At 34.1% G+C, this 17,558-nt stretch overlaps 1 protein-coding gene across 1 annotated transcript in view; it reads right to left on the minus strand.

The window, feature by feature from the left end:
• The window catches only part of Galntl6 (polypeptide N-acetylgalactosaminyltransferase like 6), a 1,167,009-nt gene that overhangs the window by 649,045 nt on the left and 500,406 nt on the right, over positions 1 to 17,558 (minus strand). The window contains exon 4 of the mRNA XM_052162508.1: positions 12,418 to 12,584. Coding sequence (XP_052018468.1) covers positions 12,418 to 12,584 — 167 coding nt within the window. The remainder of the gene's footprint in view (positions 1 to 12,417; positions 12,585 to 17,558) is intronic.

Consider the following 17,558-nt stretch of genomic DNA (forward strand, 5'->3'; position numbering starts at 1 on the left):
CCACCTATATTTTTTAATTTGCTTTGTTTTCTAGCAATTGCTTAATAATTAGTTGTTAACACATTGGGCAGTCCTTTATACTTGTTTTAGGGAATAAGGAAAGATGGAGAAAGTAGATTAGGGACCAAGCTAAAGAAAGTGGAGCTTCCATGCAGTACCTGAGCAATCTATCTATTATCTATCAGGTCCCCTCTTATTTTCTTCCTTTCTCCCTCTCCTTCCCTCCTTTCCTCCCTCCCTCCCTCCCATCTCAAATTTCCCCCTCCTGCCTTCCTCTCCATCCATACATCTAATTTTATATTAAATATTAATTGAATATCTTACTGAGAAAGTCATAGGTTCATTTTAATTATAATTAGATATGATACATATCTTCCATCCATTATAGTGCTGAACATATATATATATATATATATATAAAAGATTAAATATTTTCTTCTCATTCCAGGCCATCCTGCTACCACAATCAGTTTTACCGTAAAAACCAGTTTATTATTTAATATTAATAAATCCATACTCTTAGAGTTAAAACTTTTCAGAGGACAATAGATTTTTCAGCCAAAATAATAGTACATTTATTATATTCAACATAAGACTCTGAATTTATTTCAGGCAAATAATGAGATTACTTTAACGAAAGATACTGTATTTTGTTTTATTTTTCTTTGAAATTTGTCTACTTCTTCGTAAAATAATGTGACAAAGTTAAAATATTCTCATTACATTTGGGGGAAAATATTTGCAGTCATTTTTGGAGTGAGATGTTCAAGACCAGACAAGAATTAACATACACTGACATAAAAGAGTTTCAGGAAACAAAAGCTAAAAACATTCTGTGAGTCATAAAAATATCAGCTTTGGATTCTGAGAAATTCTTTTTAGTTTTTATATTGAATTATAAAGCTGCATAATTTATCAAATACATTATATATATGCATATGTATACACACACACACACACATACACACATAGAGTAGAATTCCTGAGTTGCAAGCTACAGTCTCTAGACTTCACATAAGGGTGGTAGTAAAGCAACTCAGGTCTTCATGATTGAATAACAACCCTTAATTAATTAAACCATCTCCCTAGCCCTTATGGCTGATCTTTTAAAATATGAAGGCTGTATTTGTTATTTTATTTGTTCTATATGCTAGCAACTCCTTAATCATTGTTATTAACACATTGAGTATGGCTTTTTTTTATTTGTTTAAACAATAAGGAGAGATAGAGAAACTAAATTAGAGACCAAGCTTAAGAGAGTCTGAACGTCCGTACAGTGCCTGAGCAAGATTACCTGGAAGTGATTTCCGTTTTGGATTCCTGGACTTGAGATGCCACTTTCATGCTGGAGGCAAGCTTTATTCTGGATGACAGCTTCGTATCTGATATCACAGAGTAACATTTGAACTGAAATTATGTATTGCTATTCTTTTTTTATATTTTCACTTACAGCAGTATCTAAAATGTCCATCAAGACTAGTATAATCACAGACTACTTAAAGGCAGAACCTGTAAAAAAAAAGTCACCACCTGTAGCTTTCTCGTGTTTTGAATTCTTTCCTTCTCATGTTCTCCTTGCAGCCTCCTACATGATTTCTTTATAATTTTTGAGTCAATTTTAAGGATCAATAGCTAGTACCTTGCTTACTAGTAAATGTGTGCTTAATCAAATTGACTGACAGTGTTGAGTGTGTTGGGAAGATGGTGATACCGATACCATCTTGGCTTTGAAGAGTGTGGCCTCAAAGGAAAACTGAAACTTCCAGAAATAGCTGAGACTCCCTTTACATTTTAATTTTAAATACATAGTTAGACAGTGTTTTCAAAATAAGTGCAGATGAATACACTTTCCTTGGTACCAGTTGCCAAAATTCAATGCAGCAATTATTAAATATATCTTTTTTATTGGTACTATAGTGCATCTGTACAGCTATCCCCACAGGAAGAAGGTGGTGAACATAAAAATTTGTGCAGCATGGCTGGAGAGATGGCTCAGCAGTTAGGAGCACTGACTGCTCTTCCAGAGGTCCTGAGTCCAAATCCCAGCAACCCCATGGTGGCTGTAATGAGACCTGATGCCATTTTCTGATGTTTCTGAAGACAGCTACAGTGTACTTATACATAATAAATAAATAAATAAATAAATAAATAAATAAATAAATATTATTTTAAAACATGTACAGCGTTTTGAACTTATATCTTCAGTATCTCCTTTAGGATTTAGTTTTGCTCCAGAGAAGTTGTAGATATTTATATGGAAAAGTCCAAGTTTTAGGATTTTTCATCCCTGGGCTTTTTCTACTCTTTGCAATTTATTTTTTTGCTCATTAATCCCTTTGCAGAAACGGTCCACACAGTTTTAGAGAGTTTAAGATAACCATGTCACTATATGTCTAATGTAAATTAACAAGACTTTTGTTATCACCAGGATATCCTTGCAACTTGATTGTGCTGTATAAGGGAATTGGAATGTAAAAGAAGGTACTGGATCATGGATAGCAAAACCAAAAATTTCAGAAACTTCTAGGAGCTTAGAGATGTACTGAGAATTATCTTATTGTGGCATTATTTGGACTCATCTTGGAGCCCGTGGTTGGGAAGGACATTCCCCAGGCATGTCTTGTTGAAGTTCTGTGGAATGTTTAGTGGGCATGCGTGAGAACAGTCTTTAAAATCACATGTGCTCTGTTGCAGGTTCTGTTGTGTCACTGATGAAATGGTATGTTCAGACAATTCTTGCCTATAAGGAAACCTGAGATTTGAATCCATATCTCTACTGGGAAAAGTATTGGACCACAATTTAATAAAACCCATGCTAACTTGCATTTCTTATTTCTCTGACTATTAGAAACAAGAACTTGTATTGTCTCAATTTTTGACAATTAAAAAAGAAGTATATTGACCTTGGATCTTAAACTTGCTTTTGGTATACATGGACATATTTTTTTATTATGCTAGCCTTATGTAATTCCTTCTTTTATCATCATTTAATGGAAATCTTCCATGGCTAAAAGATAAATTCTGTATTTCCTCTGAGCATGTCACAAACACTGGTATTTCTGACTATGAACTGATCAAAGGAGTCAAGCTAACTTTCTTCCTTATTTCTATATTGAGGTATTTCTTTTTCTTATCATTTCATGGAGATAATTTTCCTTGAGGAAAATTTTCAATTCTGTAATCCACTTCAAACCTATCATTTCCAGATTTGCAGGGATTGTGAACATTACAGCAAGAATTTAAACTGAAGATTACTTACCCCAGTACTTTATATTCCAAGGGTCTATAAATATATAGCATTCAGTAATATAAAGTATATTGAGATAAATATGTAAATAGAATACCAGTGTTTTGTACATGGAGACTTTCATGAATTTTCTATGCAACAGTGTTTCAACCTTTGTAAAAGCAGAAGACAAACCTATTCAAACCTTGAAAATAATTAATCATTTCAGATTTTTTAAGCCAACCAAAAATATATGTATTAGGTTGGAAGTGCAAATACATTTTTTTTTAAAGTCAAAATTGGGATGGAGTGATGGCTTCATTAGTATAGTGCTTGCCATGCCAGGTGAGAGGCCAAGTCTTCATCCCAATGACTAGTTAAAAATCTGTGCACAGCAGAGACTGTCTACAATACAGACACTGAGAACACTAAAAAAAGCAGATCCCTGGAGGTCACTGGTTGGTCACCCTAGCCAAATAAGCAAGTTTCAGAGTTTGCTAATGACTGTCTTGAACAGTAAGATGTAGTCAAGTCAAATCCATTGTCAAATATCAACTACTTTTGGCCTCCAAATTCACACATTGCATTTTTACCACCCCCCCACACATATACCATACACACATACCACCATACCACACACACAAACTACACACAAATGCATGTGCACACAAACAAACATACACATATACACACATATGCATATACAAGTCAAAACTATTATATATATATCAGGTATGTTTTATTCCATATATAAAACGAATCTTTTTTTGTTATTTCACCAATCTCAGTTGCTAACACTTAGTAGATTTTACAAAGCCATGATAGCGGAAAGAGGCTTTTTGTGATGTCAGATAGCCATTAGCAGCTTAGGAACAAAGAAAAATTAAAGCAAATATAATGCATTCAATGCAGTGTTCTTTCAGGTCTCAGGAGGTAAGATAAAACAGATTGAAATGCAAATGATTATCAAATTTATGTCTAAACTGATGCTAGGTATCATTTCCATTTTAACTGTCAACCCAGTCCTCTGTCCCCAAATAACTCTCATCTTTGGAAAACTTTTGTAGCAGCTCAGCATAGGGTAGAAGTGAAGAAACCTTGAGAGGATGCCTATATCTGTCCATAATAAAGAAGAATCCAATGACCTGCAATGACCCAGCCTCAAAACATTCATATGCCTCAATTTGATTATATATCATATTTTGAAGTTTCAGGAATCATCATAACCCTATTTTATGAGTCACTTCATTTCTCTGAGAGCTGTTGAAACTTCAAGAAACACTGATTTCTCTAAGAGAATCACTGATTAGCCCCCTGCAGTCCTGGAAGACCATTGTTGATACTAGAAAGTTCATGTGCAAATCATGATTATTCTCATGTGTTCTCTATTTCCACACTTGTGTATACACACAGCAAAATTACAGTTTCTATTGTTGTTGTGATGATAAGAAAAAAATGAATTAGATCCAATTATCTAGACTATCAGTATGTTTGTAATCTTGTTCTGTTTAGTTAAAGATAGCGATCATAAATGTTCCAGTTTCTCAAACTTAGATGCCTAAAAACAAACCACAGAAGAAAGAAGACTTAACAAATTGAAGTACAAATTTTATCCCGCTTCATTTAATCTACTATTGATCTCAGCAAAGAAAATTACCACAGTATATAAAAAAAAGTGGGTTTGACTCTCTGAGTCTATTTACCATTTATTAAACATTACAAAATATACCATATCACTGGAAAATTCATCTTACTGATTCTATCCCTTCCCTATGGAACAGTGACTCAGTTGACATAAGGCATCTCATTCTATTAGAAGAATTTTGTTAATTGCATATCTCATGAATGCAGGTTAATTAAATGTTCAAAATGTACCATTTAATCAACAAATGTTGAATGCCAAGAGAATGTTAATTACCCAAGTAAGTGTTACACTTCAGAATGAAGAGAGAAATATTTGTATTTTGTGGGCTTTATTTTGCTTTATATTCATGCACTTTTTGAAAATTAAGAGCAGATGGATATTCAGACATCAAAAGAGCAGCTTGAAATATGGAACACTGTATTATCAAAGCTCGCAAGCTGGGGTTTGCCGACAGGAGGAACAATCATAAAACATAACCTTTTATTTCATCAGAGCAAGTTATGCCTGCCCAAGATCTGCAGCTAAACATTCACAGAAATGGTTTCATACAAGTGACATTCTATTCAAAACAGCTGTCTGCAGGGGAAATAAATGGGATTTAATCTGCCATAAAATGAATTGCACAATTTATTTTCTTGAGGAAGTCATGCCTTTGTGACACTAGTGAGCGGAAACAGTTTTGCTTTAAAAAAAAATCCATGCTATGCCAAAGTCATTAATTCAACCATGTAGAAGTTCCTTCCAGAAAAGTAACTAGGAAACTATATCAGCTTGTCCACCATCAATCCAGTGCCTTCTACTGCCTGTACATATACTGGTTTTAAACATGAGCCCTGGATAGTTCAGAGGCATATGTTTAAATACTTGCTCTTTAAGGTTGAAATAGCCAATGTATTGGGCATTAGTGTCCTTCAAAACTGAAGGACTTAATATACTCCAAAATAATATTTAATAATATAATAATGAAGTAAAAGCAAAATATTAATGATTATACATTCATAACAGATAATAATTTATTGATGTGCTTTGATTTTTAATAGGAACAGTGAAATTAGAAAAAATTTAACTATGTAATTTGTTTTAATTATGTTATATATAACATATTTAATTATATATATTTTTATGTGTGTTATGCATATTTATTTATGTATGTTATATATTTAATATGTTTAATTTTATTTTAATTATATATGAAATATGTGAAATTTTCAAAAATATATGCTAGTTGTAGAATGTATTGAGCCTTTTTATTTGTATTACTTCAGCCAATCTCATATTTTCCACAGTACTTTTTTGTTAATTTAATGTAAACACTAAAATAGCAAAATTAAATACAGCTCCAGTTAAGTGAGAAATATTTATTTTCTTCAGAAATAAGTAGCCTTTACTCCCATGTAACTATTTCCAATTTCAGTATTATAGAGGCAAGTTCATGAAATTCTGTATTACAAATAGACACCATAATTATATCTGAAGAACCATTGGTCCTATCCTGGTCTGTAAGGTGCAGGATATTGAGAAAGATTTCTGTGATGACAAAGAAAACATCACAATCATATCATGGGTATTGGACTGTTATATGTAATTTTCAAAATACTTCTGATCTTATGGGATCATCACATTTGCAGTTTAGAAGAAAAAAAAAAGAGAAACCGAAAGCTACTCTAAGTTGAAGGTAATGAAAAGCTCAACCAGGGTGTTTATGTTGCTTATCTGCATGTTGGTTTCATATTAGTTTAGGTAATTAGCCTAAAACTAGGAAAGAGAGAATCTTACCTGCTGACTGTAAAAGAAATGCATTGCAAGTCCTCTGACTCCAATTATGTTTGACACAGACTCTGACAGATAATTCTCATATTTATAGATACTTAATTATGCCACTTTTGAGTTATATAGTTTTGTAAACTTTCCTGATTTTCTCCCTCTACACTGCATGGAAATTATTTTATCACATTGTGAAATGTTGCTGTTTTACGATTGCACATTTGGTGACAGAAAGCAATGCCACCCAACATCCCAGGATCTCTTACTCTGAGGAAAGTGAACTGACTGATGTTTCAAAAAAATTATCATTACTGTATGCTTCCATCCTTAGCTGCATTATCAAAAACACTAGATATCAGAACAGTTTCCTTGTGAACAACATAGGTTACCTAAATGGAAAAGCAAAAAGTTTTACAACATTTGCTTTGTCCCTACTATATTTCAATATTGAGATTGATATCATATTTTGATATTTAAATATAAATATTAAATCTATACAATTCCATGAAGGGCTAGCTTTCACGCAAAAATCGCTTGTCTCGTGGTCTAGTGAAGTAAATGATGAAATGCCAACTCCAATGTATTTTTGCTGACTATCATCTCAGAGCTTTTATGCACACTCCAATGTCACTATTTCATTGTAGTAAATAATCAAATGTTGACATTCTTTGTCTCTTTCGCATACTCATACTCATACATATATAATATGCATGTACATATAATATACATATATATGTACATATTGTGTGTATTTTCTATATTTGTGTATATATTTGTATATACATATATGGGCTTTAGCACACAGAATTATTAACTAATTCCATAGCAAAACAGGCCTATAGTTTGTTGAAGATATAATCTAGAAAACAAAAGAAGTTTGTCAAGGAAAGGAGTAGTGTCACTGAGCTTAAATTTACTTCAAATCCTTCCATGATGAGGTATGACAGAGGTGTACAAATTCGTGAAAATGCCAAGCTCTGTCAAAGAAATATAATGGCTAACATTACATAAAATAATACAATCTCATTTAAGTCTAAGGAATCAGATGTTAAATATGTACTGAGCAATACAAGCAAGTAGCATCTTGTCTGCTCTCATTAGCCTGTGTACAGACATATTTTCCAATGGTGATCCCTTAAGGGACACTATTTATTCATCTCTGGGATTCGCATGCTATACTTGAGACTTGGCAAACTGATTCACTCTTCAATTCATGGGTAAGTGCCACAATTGGAATCAGGATTCTGAGACCTTTGAGGAAGACCTGGGATCTTGTATTTCTTAAAGGCTTCAAAGTGATGGTGAAGCTGCCAGCCCTGAGGTCACGCCCTTGACAGCAACGGTCTAGAGTATCTGAGAAGTAAGTTGAGTTTCTTCAAAATAACTAGAATAGGCGTCTTGTGAAGGTTGTTGACGTCTCTGCCTTTGCTTCTAACTGGCACACCAAGAAGAAAATTCTCATGAAATACAACTGTCTACCTGTGTTGACAATGGAGCTTTTAAATACAAGGGTTATCCTTTAATATCCTTTAAGTGAGAGTGTGTATGTGTAGTGGGGATTTTGTGTGTGTTCCTAAATGTACAATGAAACATGTGCGTCACGTTGACAGAAATGTACCTGCCACCCTCCTGTGACTATCCCTTAGTTCATGTTGTGCTCACCTAAGAAAGTAGTTTACAGAATCGTCAGGTTCAAACACACCCAATCTCTAAGGGTAAAGCCCAGCTTATTTCACACATTTTCACAGGCCCCATGTCACTGCCATTTACATTGCCTGGAATTTTGAGATAAGCCCAGGATTAGTCCTACTTTGGAGTCATCATGGAACCTTGTTATAGGGCTCAAGTTAAATTGGTAATATATTTCTATCAGCTTAGTTAGGGGAAAACCACATACAAACTACAGAAAGGTGAGTTTTAAGTAATACAAGCAACACAGGGCTGTTGAAAGTTTCACTACAAGTCCCAATTTTAATGTTTTAGAGATGGTGGGCTTATTTTCTGATGCTAAAACAATATTTTTCACTAGCCTTGCCTTGTAAAAAGTACCTAAAGTGCAAAATTCTGAGCGGGATATTGTTTTGAAAAAAATCATTTTTGAGAACTAGGTCAATCCTACTTAGGCAAATTTTTGAGGAAACCACACAGTAATAAAACAGAATTATTTATAACTACAAAAAAAATTTAGTGTTGTCTTTATAACAGAATTTGCCAAATTACTGTAATACATCAATGTGTTAGAAATAATATCCAAGGGATAGTGTACATGTGCTGCTAACATAGGTAAAATATTGCCATTCCTCATCTTTTTTTTGTCATGTGTCACTATTCTATTGACACTGAAGACTTAAAATGTAAAGTAGGAAATTTTGATTAAGTCTTGTCTAACTTTTATTGCCTTTGGCTGAGAGATATTGCGGAATATCCAGAAGATGCATGCTAGTAAGGTGTAAGGTCGCATACCCAAAGGAAATAGGATAAGAAGGCATTATGGAAAGGTTAAGACTTCAGAAATATTTTCCTCAAGGAAACAAACCAATTCCCTGTACTTTCCTGGACTTTAAATTTGCTTAGTTTACTTGTTTTGAGTTTTTAAACTTTGGGAAAATGGTAATTATAAGGTTTTAATTTATGAAATTCTCCCAAACAACTAATGAATGCTGATACATATACTGTTGTATTATCATCTATGTATGTATGTATGTATGTATGTATGTATGTATGATGTATATATGTATATATCCATTTATCTATCTAATCTCAGCATATGTATATATCCTATTAATCATAGAATTAATGGAATATCTATACAATTATGTCTAACTTAAATATCGAAGTAGCTCCTGTCTTAGAGGACCTGGGATTAATACTAGCCTTAGGATAAGTTCCTTGTATTATCATGGTAAGAATTGCTTTTAGAAAAAAAATTATTAAACATGCCTGTAAGTCCTCTTACATAACACTGGTAGACATCAAGATCTCCATTTTTATTAAATTCCTGAGATTTTATTCAATTGAAATGTCTGCAATAAGATAGTAATTTTATATGGGAGATTTTCTGTTTAAATACTCCAAAAGTTTCCAGAATATATGAATTATCAAAATTAGCCATCATGTGTATTCCAGATGATTGGTTTCTGGAAATAACTAGTTGAAAGTGAATGGAGAAGCTAATACATATGAATGGGTAGAGTATATTTGATGAAATTAAAAATATATTTTCAAGAAAATAAGGAGATCATTTTAGAGTCACAGGTGAGTATGTGATAAAAACAAATATATGAAGCCAAAACTCAGCTGTTTATTCCATATTTCACCTGGTCATTTAACAACCCAGAACACTTCTTCATCATACTCTACCCATGAAGAGACATACCATTTTCTCATTGATAACAAGATGGCAGTGATAAAGCATTAACTAATTTAAACAATGTCATATAGGTAGAACTTTATTTAATAATTTATTTAAAAAGATATTATGACCCAAAACCAAAACAAAGAAAAAGGTACTTTCTTCTTTCATATGACCTCATAAGATTATATAGGCATTTTTTTTCAGTTCTTTTTTTTTTATTCGATATATTTTTTATTTACATTTCAAATGATTTCCCCACTCCCAAAGAGTCCCGTAAGCCCCCTTCTCTCCCCCTGTCCTCCCACCCCCCACAATATTTAACTTTATATTTCATTTTTGAAAGCTGTGCTTACACATGGATTTTCTCCAGTGGATTGCTACTAGGTACATCCGCCATAACCTGGGGCAAACACCATGTCCAGGAGTTGTTGACTAAAATAAAACAGACTCTTTGATTTTTATTTGTGCTTTTGCTCCCATTTTGGTATATTTTTATTTTATTAGGATTTCTCATTTGTTTGTTTTAGATTTTCAACTTTTGTTGTATTGCTGTTTTGGGTATTGAGAGATAAACAGAGAAAGAGATTGAGTATAGCATTGGATAGAAAGAGGTGGACAGATTTGGGTATAGTTGAGAGACAAGGAAGGACAGTGATAAAAATAAACAGCCTAAAAACAAAGTAATTTATAGAATTAAAAGATTAGTTAATTGAGAGTTCTGTATGAATATTAAAATAATCAATTTCCTTAAAATGTTCAGTATTAAAGAGAAAAATCACCATTGCTATCCTAACTGTCCCTCTTTCTGTTGCTTGACATCTGTACTTACAGTTTTGTAATCACACTTACACTTTTAAATCGCTACAGCAAAGTAGCTAATGTGCCCAAGATAAGCGCAAATTGAAGGTAGGGAAATTTAGGTACCATTGATTTTTTTCTTTGTAGAAATTCAGTTGAAAATATGTCTGAATATATTCCACAAAGAGTGCTTAAAAGCCACATTATTTTACTGTCATGCATTTCCTACCATAATACCACAGGGTAAAAATTCTGTTGTAATAATCAGTTTTGCAGGCCAAAGTGAATTATTCAGAAAATGACCAATAAGTATACTGTCTAATACCATCTGCCACCAGGCAACCCTGAAAAGCGTTTACTTGGTTATATGCAAGCTCAGATTTTGTTAAACACTTATGTTTATCTGAGATAAAGGTGGCTACCTTGAAAAAGTTACATTAATTATATTAAAAATGAAGTAAACTTTAAAAGATATCTGACTATTGTAGTTTTAAGTATTTAACTTTATTCAGAGGCAGTATAGAATATATAATGGCCCTAAGAAACAGAAGGGAGAAATTTGTGTAAAATCAAACAGAAATGACCAAGGTGGCCACTTACACCAGAAATAAATAATGTTGTTTTCACTCACTTTGGACTTACTAATTTCACCACATATTGATTTTTGAAAGTCTTCCCATTAGCATTTCAAGCCAATCCTCCTGAATATCAATACACTAAACATTATTTTAAATAACATTTAAATACCATGGAAAGACATGATGTCTTCTGCAGATGACACTTCAGTCTTATGACATCAGGATGGGGTTTTCTTCTATTGCAGAATGATAATATTGACACAAACTGTTGCCTTTCTTCCTTGCAGTTATCATGTTAAATAAAGCACCTTCATGTGGCAAAATATAGCACAGAAATTTATACCCATAAATATATGAATATCTTCAATGTTCTTCCTGGTCTATTTATACAGACTAAGACGGGGGCTTTTCTACATTTACAATGTTAATTCCTTAATTAGACCAAGTATAACTTATGAATTTCAGCTCTCAGAAAACGTTTTTAATTTCACCCTCTGCCTTATTCACCTAATTAGATTTTACAATGGTGATAATCATTAATATTGTGTGGGTTTTCTCTTCTGCTGCTATATCAAAAATTTTGTGTTAATATATTTATGTCCCTTGTAATTTATAATATTTGCTAAGTCACACAAGCATAGCTTGAAGAATATATTGGTCTAGAAAACAAGATACAATAATATTCAGAAATAGAAACACACTATGTAGATTTACATGAATACCTCTCTTTTGACATGCACCTATAGCGACAAGAGTTTTCAGGTTTATCATGCCCGGAAGTAGATCTTGAAGCATTTTCTCCAGTACTGCCTGACTTTCAACAGAATGCAATGTAAATTTCCTTTTATTGACAACATCTTTGAGGCTTGTAGCTTCTCATTATGTTCCTTTTGCAATTGGCCAACACTTTTCTGCAATCACAACATATGTAAAACTACACAATCAACTTTCCAATGGGATGGGAATAAAAAAGCATCATTCTCTTTTCAAAAAGCCCTTCATGATTGTGTGGAATTACAACCTCAGATAAAACGTTACCAGTTCAGCTTACCTCTATCACTGAAGTCGTCGACTAGAATGATTTCTTCTATCAGACTCTCCGGTGTTCGGTTGATTATACTGTGTATGGTCCGCAAGAGTGAGGTCCAGCCTTCATTGTGAAATGGGATAATGATGCTGGTGTTTGGCAGCCTTTCAAGGTACATCTTGTGCTTACAGCTAGAGAAAATTGGGGAAGAAAAAGATGTCCAATGTGAAACTCTAACACAGATCACACTGTAGTATATGCATTGTGCTATAGATAATGATAAAATCATGGATTTGTCTAATATTTTCCAACCAGGCATTGTGAAATATGACATTCTTCTCATTTTGTAATTCTCTATTTGATCATTCTCACTCTGACTTTATAAACAGAACCCACACACCCATTCCCGCCTCACCCCTCAATAACCTACTACAGTGGGGCAACAAGGCTCCAGAAGACCCAGGGCCTACTCTGCCATTGATGCCAGATAAGGCCATCCTCTGCTACATATGTAGCAGGAGTCATGGACTCATCCATGTATTGTCTTCGGTTGGTGGTTTAGTCTCTGGGAGCTCTTGGAGGGTCCCTTAGGTGATAGTGTTCTTCTTCCTATGGGGTTGCCATCCCTTTCAGCTCCTTTAGTCCTTCTCCTAACTCTTCCATTGGGGTCTCTGGGCTCAGTTAAATGGTTGGCTGTGAGTATGTATATCTGTTATAGTCAGATGCAGCCTTTCAGAGGACAGGCTATACCAGGCTGCTGTCTGGGAGCACAATTGGCGTCAGCAATAGTGTCTGTTTTTGGTGTCTGCAAATGGGATATAGCCCTGGGTAGGACAGTCTCTGGATGACATTTCCTTCAGTTTCTGCTCTACTTTTTGTCCCTGTGCTTTCCTTAGACAAGGACAATTCTGGGTCAAAAATTTTGAAATGAGTAAGTAGATACTTCTTTCAACATGCCTATCTACAGGAGGTGGTCTCTTCAGGTTCTATCTCCATGCTGTTGGGTATTTCAGCTAATTCCATCCCAGTTGGGTTCTGGGAGCCTCTCGCTTCCCTGGCATCTGGGAATAGTTCTAGAGGTTTCCCCCATTCTCCATCCACACTGCTACATATTTCTATTCAATTTCTTGACCATCTGGATGTCTCTCCTATCTCTTCCCATACCTGATCCTGTCACAAATTTTTGCTCTCCATCTCCTTTTCCTCTCTGGTACCTCCATCCCTCTGCCTCCTGAGATTATTTTGTTTCCATTTCTAAGTATGATTGAAGCATCCACACTTTGCTCTTCCTTCTTTTTAAGCTTCACTCTCTTTAATTATTTAGTTTGGACTGTGTTTTTTTTTTGACAATGTTGATGGTATTTATGACATGATGGGAGAAGAAACTCTACACCTTAAATGTAGACTTGTAAGTGACCCTTTACTAAATATAAAGCACATAGAATCAATATCCAAATAAAAAAATATTATATTCTTTGTGGAAACTTTAAAAAGAAATCCCAAGTAGATTTGGATGATTGTAAAAGTAATGAAAAATTGGAAAATCAAATAAATTATAGCAAGATATAAACATTGAGATACTGTAAAAACATGAAATTAAGTATAGGCTCACTTGAAAGACAGACAGAGAGAGAGAGAGAGAGAGAGAGAGAGGTGTATCAGTGATTTCTAATGGAACCAGGTGAGGAAAATGTCTTTGCATGCAATGGATGGATCTGGAATGAGAGGCATAGTAATTCTGTATGCATAGTTTTAACTTCTAAATAAAGGCAAAGGCCACAAATAATTGTGCTTTCTTATGTCCATACATTAGTACCCAGGGTAATTGACCCTATTTTCACACTCTAGGGAGTTCTTAGAATGCAAATTGCAGTTCCAATAAAAATACAAAAACTTCAGATATTAAAACATTCTATTCATCTCAACTACTCATTAATCAAGCAAAGTCTATATCATGTAGTATTTTCCAAACAACAAGGCAGTGATGCTAAAAAGAAAGTCAATTGCTTTGCAAAATCCAATTTAAAACACAAAGCAGCCACCGAAGTATGTAACACCAAATTATTGCCATACAATCTTTCTCTCTTAAAAATATTGTTAAGAATATCTGAATAAACTCAAATTATTACCACACATGAAAAGTGAACAGTCACTTTATATTTATTTGTTTAGTGATTTACTGAGGGTTTGATATAGGCCAGAATCCAATTTGGAAATTGTTTTGATTTAGAGTTACCATAGCTATGATGAAATACCATGACCAAAAGCTAGGAGAAAAGAGCTGATTTCATTCCCATTCCCATATAACAGTTCATTTTGAAAAAGAGGAGGGCAGGAACTCAAGCACGATAGGAACCCAGAGGCAGGAATTGATTCAGGGACCATAAGAGATTGCTCTTTAATAGCTTGTTCCCTCTGACAAGCTTAACCAATCTTCTTACAAAATCAAGGACCATCAGCCCAGGGAGAGCATCACTTATGATGGGCTGGGACCGATCTTAGCTATCACAAAGAAAATGCCATACAGTATTGCCTACAGCTCAATCTTACAATTTTTTTTTAAATTGAGGTTCCCTTCTCTCAGATGACTTTAGCTTGTGTTAAGTTGACATAAAACTATGCAGACAATTGACTAGTTGTCAACTTGACATAGAAACAGATCATTATAAAGCCATAACCTTTCTGTTTTTGTTGATCTCCAAGATTACACATCAATATATATATCATGAAATAAAACATTTTACAAACTTAAAAGGGCTCGTGGTCTTACAAATTCACTTTAAAAATTCAGCTCCTTTAAAAATCCCAAAATCTCTTTTAACATCCAAGGTATCTTTAAGACCAAAAGCCTCTCAACAATGGGACCCTAAACATAAAATATAGGTTTAATACTTTCTTATCTTAAGAGGAAGATGCAAAGCACAGTCACAATAAGATCAAGGCAAAACCAAACTCAACATCCAATATTGGGAATTCACTCACCATTTCCTGGGCTCCTCTAAGGGTCGTGGTTTAGTTCTCACTTTCTATCCTATTTAGCACACACAGCTTGTCTACTACTTTCTGACAGGCTCCACTCCACCACTGTTGTTATTTTTGATGGTCATCCCATGGTATCTGCATTATCAAAATGCTTTCTTGCTGAAATTAGGTTGCACTTTCACCAATAGTCTCTCCTGGGATCTCTTCTGGTGCCAACCCTCCTTCAGTTCTTACAACTGAGGACTAAATTTCTGCTTAGGGGTTGCTCTGTACACAGTAGGCTGAGCTCATTCACATTAATCATTAATCAAGAAGACATAATATATACATGCCCATGTGTCAACGTGAGTAGAGCAAATTTTCACTTGATTTTCTTCCTAAATTTTGTTAATTTGACAAAAACTAACCAGGGCAATTAAAAGTTGAAGGTGGCCTATAGAAGGAAAATCGAAGTGTATTTTCAAATAGAATTGACATGGTTTTGTAATTGGGAGAAGCAGAATTCTCATGTCTTTTGAACATAGCAAGTGATTTAATTACTTAGGACAGTATTTCTCAACCTTTGGGTTCTGACTACATAAGGTTTCAGATATCAGATATTCGGCATATAAGTTATTTACATTATAATTCCTAACAGTAGCAAAGATAGTTATGACATAGCAACAAAATAATTTTATAGTTCAGAGTCATTAAAACATTAGGAATTGTATTAGAGTGTTGCAGCATTAGAAAGATTGAGATTCCCTCACCTAGAGTTTGGTGTCAGAACAAGAATTCAGCCTCATATTTAAGCATATTATGATTGGGGTGAAAGCTAGCAAGTTTTGCATGGACAGTGAAGGTGTCAACATGACATGTAATCAAAGAGTGCATTCATCTGTACATATTAGACAACTATCATCTATCAATCAGGCATCCATCTTATTAGCCTATCCATGCACACATATCTCCCCAAATCCGTGTGTAGTTTATGATAAGGATCTGTTTGTGTAGGGTCTTAGAATGTAGTGCAGTGGTACACTGCTTGCATAGATGGCATTCATGAGACCTTAGGTTCAAACTCAAGTACCCATGGAAAAGAAAATGATAGCAAGTATATGTTGTTGAGGATCTCAGATGATGAAAGCTCACCTCAAATTTTCCACACTCTCAGGATTAATTAATTTGAAGCTTAATAAGGGACCAAACATATCCACTCATATTTTTACATTGGACAGACAAGATATTCTGTGAAGAATGAATAACCTCTGGATCATAAGTCAATGATTGAAGAATGAGAGTTCTTTTTTGATGGAATAGATCTAAAGCTGTACTCCACTGCCTCACAGAATTTGACCCATTGAGTTGAACCTCACTTGCCTGCATCGAAGAGCAGCTTGACAACACACTGGGTTTATTTCTTTATAGTCCCCATTTATGCTCCAAGAGTGTCTGTGATTATTTCAGAGAGAACCATTCTAAAACCGCTACAATCAGTTTTGTTTCTTTGTTTGTCTTTTACAGTGAATTTAATCTTAATTCTAGACATACTAAATCGTACTGCATCTAGAAGAGGAAGGACTTGATTGCAAACTGATCAAAAATATGAATAACACTTATTTTGTTGTGCTGTTGGGCTTGAGAAATTTTAGACTTTTTAAAATATTAAATCTTTAAATTGATTTTTAAAGTGCATTCCATGACTTAGTTCTATTTTTTAAATTTTGTTTTCTTATTTTGAAACAAAGTTCACACTGTAGTTTAAATTGTCTGAAATCTACTATTAATCTCTGGTTGATGTTCAAACTTTAAGTGCTGGGGTTTTCAGGGGTTAGGAGTATTTTGTGTGTGTGTGTCTGTGTGTGTCTGTGTGTGTCTGTGTTTGTCTCTTGTCTCTGCTATCTGTCACTCCCTCAATTGACTTAAATCTCGCTATGTAGTCAAAGATGACTTTGATATCGCAAATTTCCTGTCTCTTTCCTTTGGGGTTGAGATTATAAGATTGTAATGAAATGCCTGGCTTTCTTTCAATTCTTTTCTTTACTCATGCTTTAATCAGTCTGTGCCTAAAAATGTAGTGAAACTTGGTTTCACTAAGTGTGTGTATAATATATGAAGGAATTTATTTGAAATAAGAGATTACATGTACTTAATATTCTTTTCATAAAATATTAGTAATTGACCTTTTCCAATTAAGCTACATT

This window comes from Apodemus sylvaticus, chromosome 18, assembly GCF_947179515.1.
Source record: "Apodemus sylvaticus chromosome 18, mApoSyl1.1, whole genome shotgun sequence".
Taxonomy (NCBI): domain Eukaryota; kingdom Metazoa; phylum Chordata; class Mammalia; order Rodentia; family Muridae; genus Apodemus; species Apodemus sylvaticus.